The sequence below is a fragment of the Psammomys obesus genome, unplaced genomic scaffold (genome assembly GCF_907164565.1).
Source record: "Psammomys obesus unplaced genomic scaffold, mPsaObe1.curated_primary_1811, whole genome shotgun sequence".
NCBI lineage: Eukaryota > Metazoa > Chordata > Mammalia > Rodentia > Muridae > Psammomys > Psammomys obesus.
In genome coordinates, this window is record NW_026585644.1 from 37,889,958 (window position 1) to 37,909,092 (window position 19,135).

Genomic DNA, 19,135 nt, shown 5'->3' on the forward strand with positions numbered 1-19,135 from the left:
AAGTAAGTCACAGAAAATAAGACTCAGAGATAAGGAGTCAAAGATAAAAGGCTTATTTGGGACATAATCTCAGTAAATAACCATAAAGGAAAAGAAGTGTCACAGAAGAAATAAAAATAAGAATTTGTATTTGGTTTTGTATTTAAGAGTTTCTTGCTGTGAACAATGGGGGGCGGGGCAGTCCTCTCCTGGGAACTATACAAGCCAGCATGAAATAAATGTCCAGACCATCCAGATAGACTGAATTCATCATCTACCAATTTTCATCTACCTCCGGCTAAGAGCTCCTACCCAGGCATTATTTTCCCAACACGTTTAACAAGCTCTGTAGGTAGCTCAGAAACTCCAAGGTAGAGTGACATGTGCTTGCAGAGCACTTTATAAAGGGCTACAATGGTTAAGAGTTAGGTATCTGCCATCAGAGCTCATTATCAGTAGACCCATATACAGAATTCCCATCATCATCCTAGTAAATAAAAGTAGGTGTAAACACGGAATCAGAACTTCAGAAGCATAAAATAATCCCCCAAGAGAATATATATGTATAGAGTTAAGGTATTTGATCACACAAAAAGAAATCTACTTTTAAAATTAAGAGGCATTTTTATAAATGATTTTCATTGAGTCTGCAAAACCCCTTACTTTGTAAACTCAATAGCCTATAACAAATAGCCAGTGCTAAAAACAAAGTATGGAATACAGTATAGTGTTCAAATATAAAGAACCAAAGAACCAGAGCCAAATTCTTGTCCTATCTATGTTGTGCGAAGAGATGTTCATCCTCTAGTGATCTGTTCCAGGAAACCAAAGCAACTCACCAGCAAAGCTGGAATGGACTCCAGTCCAGTGCTCCCACCACTCATAAGTGTCCTTCTACTGCAGGTACACCTGGGAGCACTGGGCATGCAGCCAAAGCCACTTTAATTAACTTCCAAAGTTTCCTCAACACCATGAGATATGAACAAACACCCGTGAGATAGTACTTAAAAGTAAACGAGCCAGAAATCACAAACCAATGCTTCTGGAATATACCAGGGCACCTAATTATCATTATTCCATTTGGCATTACATATATGTTAACAATATAAATTCTACCCTCTTTTGATCTAGTTAGAAATTTGATTTCCACAGTTAAAACCAAAAAATAAAAAAGCTTCCAATTAAAAGGTTTATACCACCCCAGTTGTAGAAAACACTTTATTATATTCTTTTGTCTCCGTTCTTCAAAATTCAATTCACTAAAATTGAACAGCAATTAAATGTCTATTTTGTCCTATATTCAAATAAATTTCAAAAAAAAATTCTCAAAAAGAATTCCATTTATAAAAATTAAGTTTAAAATACCTTTATTATAACTGATCTTACAGTTTTTAAGTACTTAATTTTAAAACACAAAATTCAGTCAATATATTCTATTTTGTTTTCATTTTCTTTTAGTTTTTATTACTTTAACATACAACATCATATTGAGTTCAGGAATTCAGAATATCAGTCAGTAAATTTTGAATATTTTTCAGAATTTTATGTTGGTAGATTTAAAGATCAGAACTCAGGTCCTGCTTACATGACTAAATATAATTGGCCTTCAACTGCTTTTTAATAATGGCATTTATGTTCTCTTTGGCTTCACTATTTGGGATAATATACATGATCATATCAAATAAAGTTACAAACTAAACTTTGCATTAAGAAATGTACACTTGAATGTAACTTATTAACAAAAAAAACTTAATTCCATTTTATTATGGCTTTCAAAAATCATAAGAACCAGTTTTAATTTTTCCCCATCATTTTATAAGGTAACAGCCACAACCTTGTATTAAAATTAAAGTGGGGGAGGCACGCAGGAAGGAAAAGAAAACTAGAAACACAATAGAGCCTAGATATAAACCAGTGAAATCATCAGTGAACCCTGGTACTAGAAACATTTAACCTCTTCACACAGTATTACGAACTCAGGAAGATAAGGCTAGGCAAACAGAATTCATCCACAGCAATTTTAAAGAGGCCAAGGTATCAGATATCAGCATTACTGGGGAGGCGGGGGAGAAGCATTTATAAACAGGATGGTCTCTGGAGAAAATATGCCATGCAATGTGATTCTACGTACAGGTATATGCTGACCATAATAGAAAAATGACTTGACAATTTATCTGCCAGCTGCTACAAATTCCCCTAATACTTGACACTGGTAGTATAAAAGGCAACCTCTCCAAGTTCAGTACACTTTAACGCTGACTACTTCACTTTGAAGAAGTGCCTTTGAGAAAGCAGCCATTTCAAAACAAAACAAAACAAAACAAAACAAAAACTTCATTTTGTATTAGAAACTAGTGAAATTTAAATTTGCTTTGTATTACTTTTTTACATTCAAAGAATGAGCCTAAGGTTCTAAGCATCATTTTAACAATTATAATGTTACAAGTTAATGTTGTTTAAAATCTATCTTGATTTGAAAATAACACTTCAGACAAATGAAGTTCCATTTAATTATACTAATTCTATTGGTTTTTGTCCCTGTAAGTGTATATAGATATACTCAATTATTCATAAAACATTTTCAGTTGATATCACTGCTACTTTGAGAATCACTGGTTTAGTTTTTGTTTGCATATTTCCACTGATTTGATAAAAAACAAAGCCAATTTTCATCATCAGAAAATTTCACATATCACACTTAACGTGGACCAGAAACTTATGTTTCTTATCCCTCTTTTTCTTTCTTTCTTTCTTTTTTTTTTTTTTTTTTCCTTTTTTTGGAGACAGACTCTCACTACATTGCCCTGGCAGGACTGGAAGTTGCTACATCAAACTGGCTTCTAATTAAGAGATCTAGTTGCCTCTACCCACCATGTACTGGGGTTAAAGGGAAAACAAAAACAAACAAATAAATAAATAAATAACACCTTAAGGTAATACACAACAATTCTATTCCTCTTGAGTGGCAGTCTCACAAATATTTGAAGACTACTTCTTAAATTTATTGTCTTCAAAAATAAATGCTACCTATTCCTTCAACTACATCATGCTATACACAGGCCTTTGTGACTCTCTTACTGTGTAGATTTTCAGATTTAATGCGGTGATGTACAATTTCCAGTCTAAACAGCAGCATGTATGTGGCTTATTAAGGCTCCTTAGCATGGTTTCTAATGACAGTATTTATTTTGGCAACTATACTATAAACAACATTTTGAAAATGCCTAGGTCTGTAGAACACCTAACGAGGTGTTCTGTGATCCTCAATGACAAAACAGTAGTACAACTAAAGTTATTTGAATTCAATTTTTCAGCTGGATGGGAGTGGAACACACTTTAATTCCAGCACTCTGGAGGCAGAGGCAGGCAGATCTCTGAGTCTGAGGCCAGCCTGGTCTACAGAGCAAACTCCAGGACAGCCAGGGCTGTTATACAGAGGAACCCTCTCTAAAAAAAACAAACAAACAAATGAAAACCCTTTCTCCTTTATTCTGAGTTTACTTGAGGTCATTGTTTCAATAAAATGAAGAGTAACAGAAAAAGGTACTTTTTCAAGTCTTTATATGGCAAAAGTCAAAAGTCAACAATCGTTTTTAACGTATCCTTGAGAGGCCTGGTGATACACACTTGGAATCCCAACATGGGGAAGCTGGGGACAGCCTTGGCAACACAGCAAGGCAAACAACTCATTACTTTCACTCCTGACTAGTTGACAGCAGCAAAGTAAACTCAATGAGATTCACTCAGTATATAAAAGGTCTTCAAGGTGCTTTGACATTAATCTCCAAGAGTTCCTAATTTTTCCCTACTTCCCACTTACCTTTCTGAACATTCAGTATGACACTGCATTAAAAGAAGGCATACATGGCAGAAACATAAAGCCACATGTTGCAAACTATTGCTAAATTATAGCCAACTCTGAACTAAAATGAATTATGCCATCTAGAGTAAGAAATGTTAAATTATGGTCTGTAGGCCAATTTCAACATCCCATCTTAATATAAATTAAATTTTTATTAAACATATACGCATTTGCCTGGTTACATGTTGTCTATGGCTGATTTTATATTACAATGGCAAAGAAGGAGAGTTCGGATAAAAGACCATTGTGGCATATAAAGTCCAAAATAATTACCTGCTCCCTCACAGAAAACATCAGCCAACCCCTAATCTAGGGGAATGAACTACATGCTTCCAAAGCAAACTATGATAACTATAATCATAATCATTAACTAGAGCTCAGGAAATAACATCCTTACTGTAATGTACACACACAGGCACTGGACTGTCTCACTGGTTCTTTACTGTTACCAGGGCTTATTGTTTCCAGGACAGAGTGCTCACTTACCTGTTCACTTATCTCTAGAGTAACATTTAAGGACTGACCAGTGCAAAAGTAGGGGACTCCATGAATACATTTTGTTTTTTGTTTTTGTTTGTGTTTTTTGTGCAATCTAAGGTAAATAAAAGGTTGCTGAAAATAATTCAAAAAGTTTTCAACAAAGGAACTGTAACATAGAACTACATGATAATTTTTTTCACATTTTATATTTGAAATACAAAACTTTTAAAGGCACTTAAAATAGGAAGGCTAAGTCCAATAATTTAGATGTTACCTTCATTTAATAAAGTGAACTAATTTCCGCTTTCTCAGAAATGACAAGGTTTTCACTTTCATTTTCATATGTAGAGCTGAAATAAAAATATCTAAATCAATCACATACCAACTTAACATGTGATGCCAAAATCTATTAAAAACTAAAGTGGCAAAGTCAGCAGTCTGAAACTAAAAAGGGTTTAAGAGGTCATCTGCACACTCTACAGATGAGGAAGCGTCAAAACAACATAAAAACACCAGTTTAGAGAATTAGTTAGTGGCTGGGACAAAACGAAAATACCGCTATCAGTTTAGAACTGTTTCTACTCCAGAAACAGGTAAGTTTTTAAAAAATGATTGTTCAAATTCTAAGAAAAAACACACTGATGTTGGAATATTCTAGTTTTAAAAGAGCAGTACAAGCTAGGCACAGTACGCACGACTGCAATCCCAGCACTTGGGAGGCTGTGACAGGAGGATCATTCATGAGTTTGAGTCCATCCTGGGCGACACAAATTTTCGGGTCAGTATGGTATACACAGACAAACCATATCTCAATGCAAATAAACAAAAATGTGCAGTATAAAACACTCCAAGTACTAGACATCTCTTATGTTGTTTAAAAAAAATTCTAAATTTGTAGAAAGACAATGATTAATTAGAAAACAATTTTTTTTTTTTTTAAAAGAAACCACCAACTACTTGTTTAACAATTTGTCAAAAATTAGATGGCATGATGCTGGTGAGGGGGTGCTGCTACTCTGGTATAATCTACTGAAAATGTAATTTGGCATATTTTAAAGGGCCTATGAAATTCTAACCATGTAAACCATTCATTTCATTTTCACGATTATATGCTAGAGACTGGGTCTAATTCAGAGTTAAAATTTTACATAGAATGTCCATCCCATTATAAAAATGTGGAAGATTAGAAACAGCCTAACTCCAAAGAAAGAACTGACTATTTCCATACAGTTAACATATCGGCAGCTGTTTTAAAATCGTGCTTGAGGAGACATAGGTAGTAGGGACCTAGGAGGGCATAACGCAACTGTATGAGCACTATAATCTCAATTCTGTTATTGTACACACAAACACATACATACTCATAAAAAGCACAAGGACTAAAAGTAAATACAGAAAAACATTTAACAGTGTTATCTCTGGGTAGTGAGATTGTAGATAATTGTTTTTTTTTTCTTCTGTCTTTTCAGTATTTTCAAATTTTATTCTCAGAAAACATTATTTTAAAAATTCACTATTATCAATTCAGAAATTTTTATAATCTGTATTAAACAAGGAATAAATATTATAGTACTCAAAAGTATATCCAAATAATGGAAAATAAATTATTGACGTATAAGAGTATAATCCCTACATGTATAAGTAGGGAATTTGAATCTAAAAGGTACTGTTTTCTCTCATTCTTGAGTATAGAAAATTGATATTTAATAAATAAGAAATGCAAGTCTCCAAAGAAAACTGGTGCAAGGCATCTAAAACGTGTGCTATTTGGGCATAACCCTGAAGACACAAACACACTGCAGTGTGATACAGACACCCAGGGCTATGTTAAAACAGGTGTAATGAACACACACAATGACGTAATGGTTACACTTTTTCTTGCTAAAATGACTAGAATAAATCTATGACAAAGAAATACAACACCATACCATTATTTTAGTTGGAAGAGCCGCACCAAAAATCATGGTCCCCCCCCAGCAAAAAACAATTTTTTGCAGGACTATATGAAGGCCAGTAGGCCTTATTACTATTATTATTAATGATTTCTTGCTAAAAATTCAAGTAGAGAAGTTGCTTAAAGCAGTAAAAACAAAACAAAACAGTGCTATATGGTCTGCAATGACTTGAAACACACTAATGACACACTTCAATGTTTCTTCATTTGCAGACTATCAAACAAAGTAATTGAAGTAAAGGACTAAATCTGTTTTTAAAGCATCCTTGAGTTTATATTCTACTACAATATAATAATGACATGAGGCTATGTCACACATAAAAAGGCAATGACTATAATTTTGAAAGTTAACTTTAAAATTATATGACTATAATTTCTGTGATTTAAAAAAAATCACATAAATGTAAAAATAAGATACATTCTAACATTCTTACATAGGAGCTGAGGCTTGCCATTTTAACAAAAATTCTGAATGGAATTAATAAAAAAAAAAAACCAATTTCCATTTATACCACAAAGCAATAAGTTTAAATCAGACTCTTTTGAGTTGTGTAGCCCTTTATTAGCAACTAAAATAGAAGGTATCTGTTGTACAACATGGGTAGTAATCATCTATAACTGGAGACTTCTTATATTCTAATACAGATCATTTATAAATGCAGTTTCTTTTATTAAAATGGTTCCACCCTTCGTCTGTGTACAATTTGCAAAACTATTCTGAAAGCGGAATATATGTGCATGAGTCTGCAAAGAGTGCAAATTTCAGTTATGCTAAATGCTTTATAAGTCACTGTGTGCCAATTGGGCAAATATTTTGATTCCAGCCTTCCTTCCACTGCCCCAAACTATAAAGCATTTTTTAAATGAGTTGAAATTAAGGAGGACTACACCTACTAGAAAAGAAGAAGAGAGTTCTATTAGTCTGAGGTTTCAGAGTCCCCCCACACCAAAACCACCATCGTGGTAAAGGCTAGGCTGGACCCTGGACAGAGTAGAGTCTGTGCAGGTGGTGTCCCTGAGGGTCGGAGCTTCAGTGGACTGTGAGTGCTCCAGCTGCATAACTCACTGAACTGTCTTGCCAGCTTCTACACTGGCTTGACTGGGCATAATTCAGAAAGGAAAAGCTCATGTTCATCCCATTCTTCTGGAGCTCTGTGATAGCCTAAAAAGAGAAAGTAGATTATGACAGACATCATATAAAAAACTGAACACTGGAAATTTTGGCAGCTTGACTTTGCATATTGGACAATCAACTTGTGTTACCTTTTCTTAAATATCTGCTGCCTCATACTAAATAGAGAAAAATCTCATTATCTCATTCTTGTAAGAAGTACGCTCTAACCTAACTTCTTAATAATTAGTATATGGTTTTCTCTATTCTCTAGATCTTGGCCACTTCTATGTTAATATCCTGAAGTTTTTTTTGTTTTGTTTGTTTTTGTCCAACTCAGAGTGAATCTGAAATGTATATTTAACTCACAGGTATAAAAAGTATGCTACGGTTTGTACTTTTACTGTGTACTGTTTTATAATTTCTTTCATTAAACAAAAAACTATCTGATTCAATTCAGATTTTGGAAAATTTGTGCAGCTTACTCTAAGTTCCAGAAATTAATTTAGCTCCCTAACAGACTTTTCTTTCAATCAATCTGAACTATTTTAACAGGATAAAAAGGCTTCCTAAAAATCTATAATATATGACTGCCAAATCATGTTGAAAAAACAATGACCTTCCAGCTCCTTTTTGACTATTGGCTGCTTCTTTTCTATACCTTTCCAAGTAAATTAAATGAGCCCGTTGATACATTTTCTCATTATAAAGAGTCTGGTATTTTAAGAAAATTCATGTTTGTTAGGAGGTAAATTTTAGCTTTCTAAAATCTTGACATACTTTTTTTGTTTTGTTTGTTTCTCTGTTTGTTTCAGACAAGGTTTCTCTATGTAGCTCTGGCTGTCCTGGAACTCACTCAGTAGACCAGGCTGGCCTCAAATCACAGAGATCCGCCTGCTTCTGCCTCCCAAGTACTGGGATTAAAGGCATATGAGCCACAATGCCTAGCATCTGATATTCCACAAAGTTTTACATTTTATTATTGTTTATAATAAAAAAAGCTAGCAGGGCATGGTGGCACACACCTTTAATCCCAGCACTCAGGAGGCACAGGCACATGAATTGCTCTTCAAAACCAGCCTGGAAAAAGCAAATCCAGAACAGCCAAGGCTACAAAGCAAAACCCTATCTCAAAACACCAAGAAAGAAAGGAGATATAGATAGATAGATAGATAGATAGATAGATAGATAGATAGATAGACAGACAGACAGACAGACAGACAGACAGACAGACAGACAGACAAAAGAAAAAAATAGCTGGGTGCAGTGGCACACGCCTGTAATCCCAGAACTGTAAACTCTGCCTGTAATGGCAGAGGCAGGCAGCTCTCTGTGAGTTCGAGGCCAGAATGGTCTACAGTGTGAGTCCAAGACAGCCAGGGCTACACAGAGAAACCCTATCTCAAAAAAAGAAATATAGAGAAAAACACAAAGATAGAGACAGAGAGAAAGAATCTATTTTGCATTATTAAATCACAAAAAAAGCATCCATTTAATGTCTTATAGTGACTAAGCCATTCATGTGTATATGCACCCATGTCTGCACATATGCACAAACCCAAAAACCAATCTTCTGAAAAAAAAAAAAAGTATCAGAAGTGACTGAGTCAAAAGAAGATATGACTCTCTTCTAAATAACTGTGTTGACAGAAATTATTCATCTGTATTCCAGTAATACATTTATTCAAATAAAAAATAATAGAAATCATTAATTAGGTTAAAAGGTACCAGGAGGGCTGAAGAGATGGCTCAGTGGTTAAGAGCTCTGTCTGCTCTTCCAGGGGTCCTGAGTTGAATTCCCAGCAACCACATGGTGTCTCATAACCATCTATAGCCTCTACTGCCCTCTTCTGGCGTGCAGAAGTACATGCACACAGAACATTCAAGATTAGAGAGAGAGATCTTTACACCCCCTTCCCCAAAAAAAGGTACCAGGAAGAAAGTGATGCTATGGACACAAAGCCAATGATGTTATCAGTGTACCACAATAATAACAGTTTAGATATTTTGAAATAGGACAGCATTAGATGTTAAAAGTCAGGGTTCCTAAGAATACTCACATTTAATAACACCCCGATGGGATGTCTTCCACATATAGTATTATGATATTTCTTCAAATAATTGCTAAAAGATACAGGATCTAATTGTTCTATAATACTCATACCCTAAAAGAAAGAAAACAAAACAAAGAAAAGAAGACAAAACTTATTAAATTATATTTTAAATTTACTTATAAATTTCTCAATTAAAAATAAACAGTAAACAGTAACCAATCCTTTAGAAAATACCAAAATTATTCATGAAATGTAATCTCATAATAGTTAATCACTGATAGAAAAATCCAGGTTATTTTCTAAGTTTGGATGCTTATATATCATCTTTACCAGTTGACACTGACCTCACAACATATTTCAATGTTTTCCTACATAAAGGACAATTACAAAAATGACTCTATTAAAAGCTTTCACAAAAAATCTGAAACTAAATTTGATTTATAACTATTTAAAGCTGTAAGTCTGAATTATAGCTGTGTAGGAGTTTAAATGGTCAATGGTTATCCAGGTATCTAATAAAAAAAAAAATACAACAAACTAAGAAAATAACAGTTTGTTTCAAAACTCCTAGGCAGATGATGAGTTCAGTAACAGATCTCATAAGAACCAGTTCTAAGAAAGACAGCTTTTTAACCTTTTTCAAACCAGTGTTTTTGAAGATTTTAATTAAAAAACTTTAGGGTACTAAAAAAAAAAAAAAAAAAAAAACCCATGAACGGAACACTTCTTTATACTAAATTTTACAATCTCCAAAAGCATTCACATTTTTAAATGATTTATTTATTTTTATGTGCATTGGTGTTTTTCCTGCATGTATGTCTGAAAACGGTGTCAAATTCCCTAGAACTGGAGTTAACAGACCATTATGGGCTGCCATGAGGGCACTGGGTCTTCTCAAAGAGCTGCCAGTGCTCTTAACCGCTGAGCCATCTCTCCAGAGCATTCGCATACTTTCAGTTGTTTGATATTATTTCTTTGTCTGCACACATGCACACAACAAGAGACTGTAGCCATTCACTTGCCATGGCATGAGTTAGAGATGAGGGGAATCAATTCTCTCACTCCACCACGTGGGCTCCAGGGACTGAACTTAGGCGTACAGGCTTGGCTGTAAGCATCTTTACCCACTGAGCCATTTTACAGCCCACATAACACATGTTTTAACCCATTAGAACAAAGCACCTCTGTTCACTGAAGTAAGCAAGTAAATCTATTTTGTTCACCACACCATATATGATTTTATCTAGATCAAGCCCTTTTTATATTTGTGTTCAATACACTAGATTGATGACTTCTGGGAGAAATGTAAATGGTCATTTCAGTGGACTTAACTGGCAAATTCAATGTGATTGTTAAAGTCTATTCATGTCTTAAAAATCTAACAACACAGAGTAACCAGATGAATTGCTCTAAAAAGAGCCATCTGGAAAATGACAGCTACTAATAAGTTTTACAGTGGAAGCTTCAAAAGCTTAACTGTACAAAAAACTTTTTTTCACATCTTTCATAAACACTATCTATTTTAGAAAATATACCAGAGACATAAGAATACAAGTGTAGAATTACTTTGCTTATACATTAATTAGTCAATCTGTAACTAGTTCTTAATGCTATACTGTCTTTCTCCTGACACCCAGGGACCCTTTTTGGGTTAATAACATTTGGCACAAGCTTAAAGAAATATTAACAGTTAAACATAAAATACAGAATATGATACAAAGAAAGAGTTTAAAATTAAACCAATAAGTAGTAATCCTAAAATGGATTTTTAACTCTCGTCCAGAAATATGGGTAGTCAAGATATAACTTTATATGCATGAAATGGGCACATAAAGTTCCTACTCCTATGTTCTCTATCAATAACCATTGGCTTTATCACAGTATAACAAGAACCACACTAATGATTCTTCACACATCAATGTAGCTGCAACACAATAAGAGATTAAAATGCTCCTGAATGAAGACTAGGACAGTTAGCCATAAATTGAATCTACTTACTGGTTAGCTCTAGGATGAAAAGTTCCAACATACATCTTAGTAATACAATCTCCAAGCACATTTGGAACAAGCATCCTACTTATATACTGATATGAATTCAAAGAGAAGAAAATGAATTACATTTAAAGCAATGAATTTTAAGTAACTGGCCAAGAATGCCTTAATGAAGAGTTAAATATTATGAATGTAGAGAAGACACTACTAAAGAACTCAAAATAAAGATTAAACTGGTTAAACTATAAAGATAAAATGGAAAATACAAAATGAAAAATGGAAACCAAGAGATGTTAAATTTTTAATTATTTCAAATGTATTAAGTGCCTACTAGATAAGAATTAATTTCATTCCATTCAATTCTATGACAAACATGATGATTTAATGCATGTCTTTATAAAGAGAAGATAGTTGAAATGGGGCTTTTCTCATGAGTGAACCTCTCCAACCCAGAAAACTTACAAAATACATAAATAAAAGCATGAGGTTAAAATTATGAATGGGACATCCACTGACCAGTAAATAACACTGACAAATCACATATACTTGATGTTCAGTGTAAAATTACTAATATCAAAATTCTAAGAAGAAAAGTGCTAGAATAATGCTATTACCAGAATTGCAAGATGATGAAAAATGCTTCCCAAATATATTTAGCTAATCATGTATGTATTATGTATTCCTAATTATATATTCCTAACAACCATGGGAGTTATGATTAGTGGGGCCTCATATACTAGAAACTTGATTATCTGCATAAACCCAATATGCAATGGAATGTGTCATCACTTATTTCAGCTTCAAGTTAGGAGATATAAACACCAAAACCTATCTGCCCATCAAGAGTACAAAATATTTTATAATTTAGCAACTTTAGCTAGAAATCTGCAGAACACATGCTGACTCTCCAAACAATGACTAAAAAACTGTGGTATCAATTTCCAAGGGTCAATCTGAAACTGAACAGGCAATACTGAAAAGCTGCAAATTCAGAATTCTGATAATTATCCTCCCATTTTTAAAACAAAACCAATACCTACCTATACTTAAAAAATAACTACTGTTATTAACACAGAAGCAAATCTTATAAAGTAACAAAAACAAAAGTTATATAAGTGTGTGTGTATACACACACACACACACACACACACACACAGGCATGTATAAGTAAGAAAAAAAAAAGATGCCTTTTTAATAATGACCACTTAATTATCAAGTATCAGAACTGAAAGCCCATTCATTTGAAGATAGATACTCATCAGGGAAAAAAAAATGTCCTAGTTCCCTGAAGAGGAATCAAGACTTTTAACAGTACAAATAATCCTATGCCAAGAACAGATCAAACCCTATCCTAAGGCATCAGTGTTAGGAATCAACGTATTAATAAGTGGCTCCCTTGCAGAGAATGCTGTCAGCCTATAAAGAAGATATGTCATAAAGTCAAGAAAAGAAGCATGACTTAGTAAATATAACAATTTCTTTCAAGATAGTAGGAAAAAAAGGGAAGCAGCTGATATTCAAATTAAATAGTGATTAATAAGTTAATAAACTGAATGGCTGCAATGGCATTTTCAGATTCTCCCTGACAAATAATTTACAACATTAGTAATAAAACTCCCCAAAGTTCATATAGTAAAAAGGTATACCCAAAATTACCATAGCAAAAATGATATCACACACTATATATTCAAAATACAAGTAATTATGCTTCAACTTTAAACAATCAAAAGTTTTTAAGATTGGTGTCTTAAAATACATTCTGCCTGTTGGTATAAACACTGAAGTTACAAAATACTATTTACTAAAAAATAGTTTAAAAAACTATTTACCAATAAAAACTATTATCAATAAAATGCTACCAATAAAAAACTATTTACCAATAAAATCTTAAGGCTTTCAAATTGTAATCTTCTACACTATATTTTCCCAACTATACTAGTTATAATACATACTTTATTTCACTATGAACACTTATCTTTCTATTATTTTTTATATTTATATTTATGTTTAGTTCCCAAGACATTCAAAGGTTCTTTTGCAACTTAAAAACAACCTACTTTTTAACATTTAAACAGCAATAAAGATTTTTTCAATTAAAAACAAAAACTCAAACTTGATTAACTCAATAATTCTGAACAGATACTATATAAACTCTGATAATTAAAAAGTTTTATTAGCCTACTGGACTTTGAAAATAAATAGTTCTTACAGGTTGAACATTCTTTATTTAAAATACTTGACTGCAAAAGTGTTTCAGATTTTTTTAGTAGATTTTTGAATATTCGTGTGTAAATAATATATTCTAGAGATGGGAAAGTTCTAAACACAAAATTCATTAATACTTCATATATGCTTTATACATCTCCCTGCCTCAGATAACTTGATATAATATTTTTAGTGTGCTTCCACTTTAACTGTGACTTGTCACAAAAGTGCAGGTGTTCAATTTTCACTTGTGATGTCATGTCAGACATCAAAAAAGTTTGGGGGGGGGGCATTTCAGAGTTAAGATTTTCAGATCATGGATACTCAACTTTTATTATATTCAGAATTGCTAACATTTTTATACACTTAAAAAACCTCTTAAGTTTATTTAGAGCTAACCATTATTTGTTTTCATACACTAATTCTAAGAAGTAGCTTATAAATAAAATTAACATGTGCTAATAAAGACAAGACACATTTAAGAACATTTTTTAAATTCTACACATGAACAGACTTTGAAGTAAGTGGACAACAAAAATCAAGTTGAAGTCAAATGTTACTTCAAATATTAAATTCAGGCACACTAACCAACAACACATAGTCTACATTTGCTTTGGAGTTCTATCCCAAACTTTTTAAATAAAAGTTTCAAGTAATGTTTTGGTAATCTGACATCTATGGAAATTTGGGGCAAACTCAGAAGTCAGCCTGGGCTTACTGGTTCTACTATACACTGCTGACTCTTTAACAAAACTTTCCTTTCTAAGCTAAACAGAAATTGTTCCAAGAAGTCTGCCCATCTTCTAGTCAACAGATCAAGGGAGGTTAATACAAACTCACCTCAGAGTTAGAAAGATACTGAGACTAACACCACAGAGTGGGCAGGTATGGTCGGCTCCATTCGGAGTTCCCTAGGTGACTTCAAAGTTTAACAGGGCTGTTTAACTATTACTAACACAGGCATCAAGACTTCCCAAACTTACATCTCTCTGGGCTGCAAGCCAGTAAAGACAACCAGTTAGCAAAGGTCTTTTACCTCTGGCTTACAAAAGTATCTTAATTTGATCCATTTCTTTCCAACTCTACTGCCACAATCTCTAAGTTATCTTTTCCCTAAAACACTCCAAAACACATGTTGTTTGTGATATCTGTTCTTGCAGAATCTGCTTGCTGTACAACCAACAGAGTGATCGTCAAAACCACGAAAATTGCATTAGTACACTCTGTACTTCACATGAAATTTTACTGTGAATTACACCAAACAAAACAAAGAAATGGTAAGTCACACAGCAATACGTACTGAAAATAAAAATAAAACTGGGCAAGCTGTTCACATCAAGACTGTAAGAAAATAGGACACACATATTTTTAGTTTTCCCAAACACCAAGGTATTTTGAGGTTTGGTAAGATCTAAGGATGTTGATATAGGAAAATTCTATACACAAATAACTATTCTCCACCCATAAGACTTTGGACATGCAGCTTAGGAAGAACTCCTAACTACCAGTACCATTCTACTAGGTATAACAACAGAAAATAAGTTCTCCAGGTTTTAATAAAGAATGAATTTTCCAGGGGTGGAATCACCATTTAAGTGAGGGAATACTATAGTAGTTTTTAAAAGTTTTATTTATTTGCTAAGAATTATTCACGTTTTGGGGGAGAAACAAGTCAGCCAGCAATGCCACATAGTAATCTGAGTAGCAAAGGCAACAGCCACGAAAAAAATGTATTTATTGCTGTTGTACTGGCACTATACACAAGGATCTAAGTGCTTCATTGTGCCTTCTAACACAGCTATATCTGAACACTGACATTTAAGACATCATTATAAATTACTTTCCTTTTCTTTCACTTTCAGGTAAGCATGTTCATCTACTAAACTGTATATAAATGAAGATTATTTCATTCATTCACTTGAAAAATATTTGAGTTTTATGCTGTAATCACTATTGCAGGCCCTTTGGACACATCAGAGAAAAAAAAAATGTAAGTGCTTGACTGACAGAAAATGTGGTTCTTAAAGTGAACAGTGAAGCAGACTAAGGCAAGTAAGGTAGGGAACAAAGGCTAGAAGGGTAAAGTGCAGAATGTAAAACTAAACAAGGTGGCCAGCAGATGCCACTGAGAGGATTAAGAGCTGGGTAAGGAGCCAGGCACGATGGCACAGGCCTTTAATTCCAGCACTCAGGAAGAAGAAGCTGAAGCAGGAGGATCTTTGTTAGTTCAAGGCCAGTCAGAAATACATAGCTGAACCCTATTTAAAAAAAAAAAAAATCTAAACAAAGACTTGAGGTATGTAAGTGAAATAGTTAAATACAAAAAGATGGAAAGGCATAATCTGGACACATGCATGGCAGTACTCACTAACAGTCTGTCCACAGCAGAATGAGTGAAGGGAAAGGAAAAGAAGAAGAAGGGTTGCCAATCATAGGTCCATAGGTCATTTGATGTAAACACCCAGCTTTTACCAAAATAGGACAATATTGTAGACTTGGGCCAGAAGACACAATCTTTGGACTAAAATACAGTCTGGAGCCTACCATAGTTGTTCTCTGAAAGGCTCCACCCAGTAAAGAATCAAAGCAGGTGCTGAGACTCACAGCAGAGCACAAAGAGTCTTATGGAAGAGTTGGGGGATAGAAGGACCCAGAGGGAACAGGAGCTCCACAAGAAGACCAACTGAGCCAACAAATCTGGACCCAGGGGAGCCTGCAGAGACTGATGCACCAACCAAGAACCATGCATGCAGAGGACCTAGACGCCCTGCTCAGATGTGGCCAATAGGCAGCTCAGTCTCCCTGTGGGTTTCCTAGTAACGGGAGCAGAGGCTGTTGCTAACACAGACTCTGGTGCATGCTCCCTGATCACTTTCCCCTGGTGGGGAGGCTTTTCTGGCCCACAGAGGAAGAGGATGCAGGCAGTCCTGAAAACACTTGATATTCTGTGGACAGTTGGTATGGGAGGAGGGCTCCCCCTTTCTGAGCACTAGAGAAGGGGAATGGGGGAAAGAGGGAGGGTGAGACCAGGAGGAGAGGGCTACGCTCAATCGGAATATAAAGTGAATAAATTAAAAAATAATAATAATAATAATCTGTTTGGACTTTATTTTCAGTTATTTGAGATTGAAAAGGACAATAGCAGCTTAGAAAGTGCAATCCACCATCAAAGACTTAGAAAAGCCTGTAAAAACAGACATTTGTCCAGAGAAAATCAGGCATTTTCATTGTTGCCATGTTGAGTTTGGAAACTGTTTATAAGATGTTCCAGTGAAAGTATTAAGCTAGTACCTGGTAAATTAGAGTCTAAAGGAATAGTTCTGGATCAAGATATATTTACTGGTTTGGGTGTAAAAAACAGTTTTGTAAAATTAAATACAAATCACAACCACATAAAATTAAATACAAATTTGTTACACACATGCACGCCCATGCTGCTTGCTTTGAAAATTCTTTGGTAGTCAAGTACCTTAAGAGCTTGATGCTGAAGCAGGGTGCTCTGGCACATATCTATAATCCAACCAGCCTAAAGCCAGGAGGATTGCAAGTCTCAGGTCAGCCTGGCCTATAAAATTACTTTCTATGAAGTTAAGCAAGGGAACACAATTTTAATGAAAAAGAAATCCTCACCTGCATACCACTAAAAAAGAGTTCCTATTTCACATACACAGCCATTCCTCCTTATAGATACTTGTGGGGCAAGGAAACATACTAGGGCCTGTGCATGCTAAGCATGTTGCTCTACTACTGAGCTACCAAGCACCAAATCCTAGATATTCATCCCTAAACAAATAAAAGAAATAAAGAAGTAAAACAGGTGAACTGGGAACCACATGAGTAATAATATTTTGAGTGTCAAAACTCTCTGAAAAATCAAATTTTAAAATCACATTAAAAGTGATTAACGCTACTAGGGATTTTGAAATGATAGCAACATCCATCCTGATTAAGAACACACAGCTAGCTATGAGTGGGAGTAGTTTTACATCACTACCTAGGTAGATAGACAGGGTATTAATGCTACTGTCCAAGGACAGTATGCGGAACAGAAGAAAGGGAAAAGAAAAAGTCTTTCTCTAGCTATGCTTGGTGGATGAGCTCATCCAGCAGGGCAGGCAACATTCAAACATTGCTCCTTCCTGTCACAGTCAAACTGACAGAGAACATTCTTGCCAAATTGATACCTCTTTGTTCCAATTTAGCTTCTAACCTTAAATAAAGTAATTCTTCGGAAACTACTTTTACAAAGTTCTTGACTTGATAATCTTGCTCCTTGCTAGTTAAAAGCTTTCTCATCTGCATTATCACTCATTCTTAGTTTCCCTTAAGCAGAACTCGTTTTTAATTTATTTTATTTCCTCACCACTTATGACAGTATGTTCCTCTGACCTAATTATTCTTTTCATCCTTTCCATTCTCTATAGACAATGGCACTGGCCATCTTTCTTTTCACCTGCCTTCCATACAGCAATGATTTTAAAATGTTCATATGCAGGCAAGCATAAGTAACTCATGCCTAGAATCTCAGCAAAAGGAATTCTCTTGGGTTTGAAGCCAATCTGGGTTATATAAGTTGCCAGACAGACAGAGTTACAAAGTCAGACCTACCTTTAAAAAAAAAATCTTTAAAGAAAATATATTAATGCTTATCACTATCACACATATCTTTGTGTTCTAAACCAACAATGCACAATTAAAATATAATGTAAGCCATATATGTAATTCTAAAAAATTAGTGGCTGCTGGGCATGATGATACATGGCTTTAAACCCAGCACTCTGGGAGGGAGAGGCAGGTGGATCTCTGTGAGTTCGAGGACAGCCTGGTCTACAAGATGAGACCAGGACAGCCAAGTCTATACAGAGAAATCCTGTCTTGTTTCATTCTAAGTGAAATCAATGCATATTTTATACTGACAACATAGCAAGTCACATTACCCATACTTCATTGTTCAATAAATACATGTTCCTAATGGATACAGGTTGGAAAGGTGAAACCCTGTGCCATATCTAAAATTGAATTCATATATAGTACATTCAAACACAATTCTTTACTTAAATGTATTAGTTACTTTTGACCAAATGATCTTCTACTACTAAGATGTATAAAGTTGATATGAACAAATCACAGGCTTGTAAATGGGTAAAATCTAATGGTAACTTAGTTTTCATCAAGACAAATGAAGACTAGAGAACGGAAATGACCTTAGAGGTCACAGAGCAAATGAGTGATGGTCCTGCATGACCTTAAAGGTCACAGAGTAAATGAATGACAGTCCTGTTATGCTAAATATTTCTTATAAATATACACCAAAATTACTTATGTGACTTTTAAAATTTAAAGTACAACTACCAATACTTTAAGAAGAAATAAGAATACAATTGCATTTTTAAATTTTACATTTAGAAAAACAAAGTAAAATTAAACAGTAAAAAGCCCAATAGCGATAGTTAGATAGATAGATAGATAGATAGATAGATAGATAGATAGATAGATAG

The 19,135-nt window shown here is 34.3% G+C and overlaps 1 protein-coding gene across 1 annotated transcript in view; it reads right to left on the reverse strand.

The window, feature by feature from the left end:
• Positions 1 to 6,815: 6,815 nt before the first annotated feature.
• The window catches only part of Memo1 (mediator of cell motility 1), a gene marked incomplete in the record, with an annotated part of 91,636 nt that continues 79,316 nt past the window's right edge, over positions 6,816 to 19,135 (reverse strand). The window contains 2 exon segments of the mRNA XM_055618079.1: positions 6,816 to 7,437; positions 9,447 to 9,551. Coding sequence (XP_055474054.1) covers positions 7,306 to 7,437; positions 9,447 to 9,551 — 237 coding nt within the window.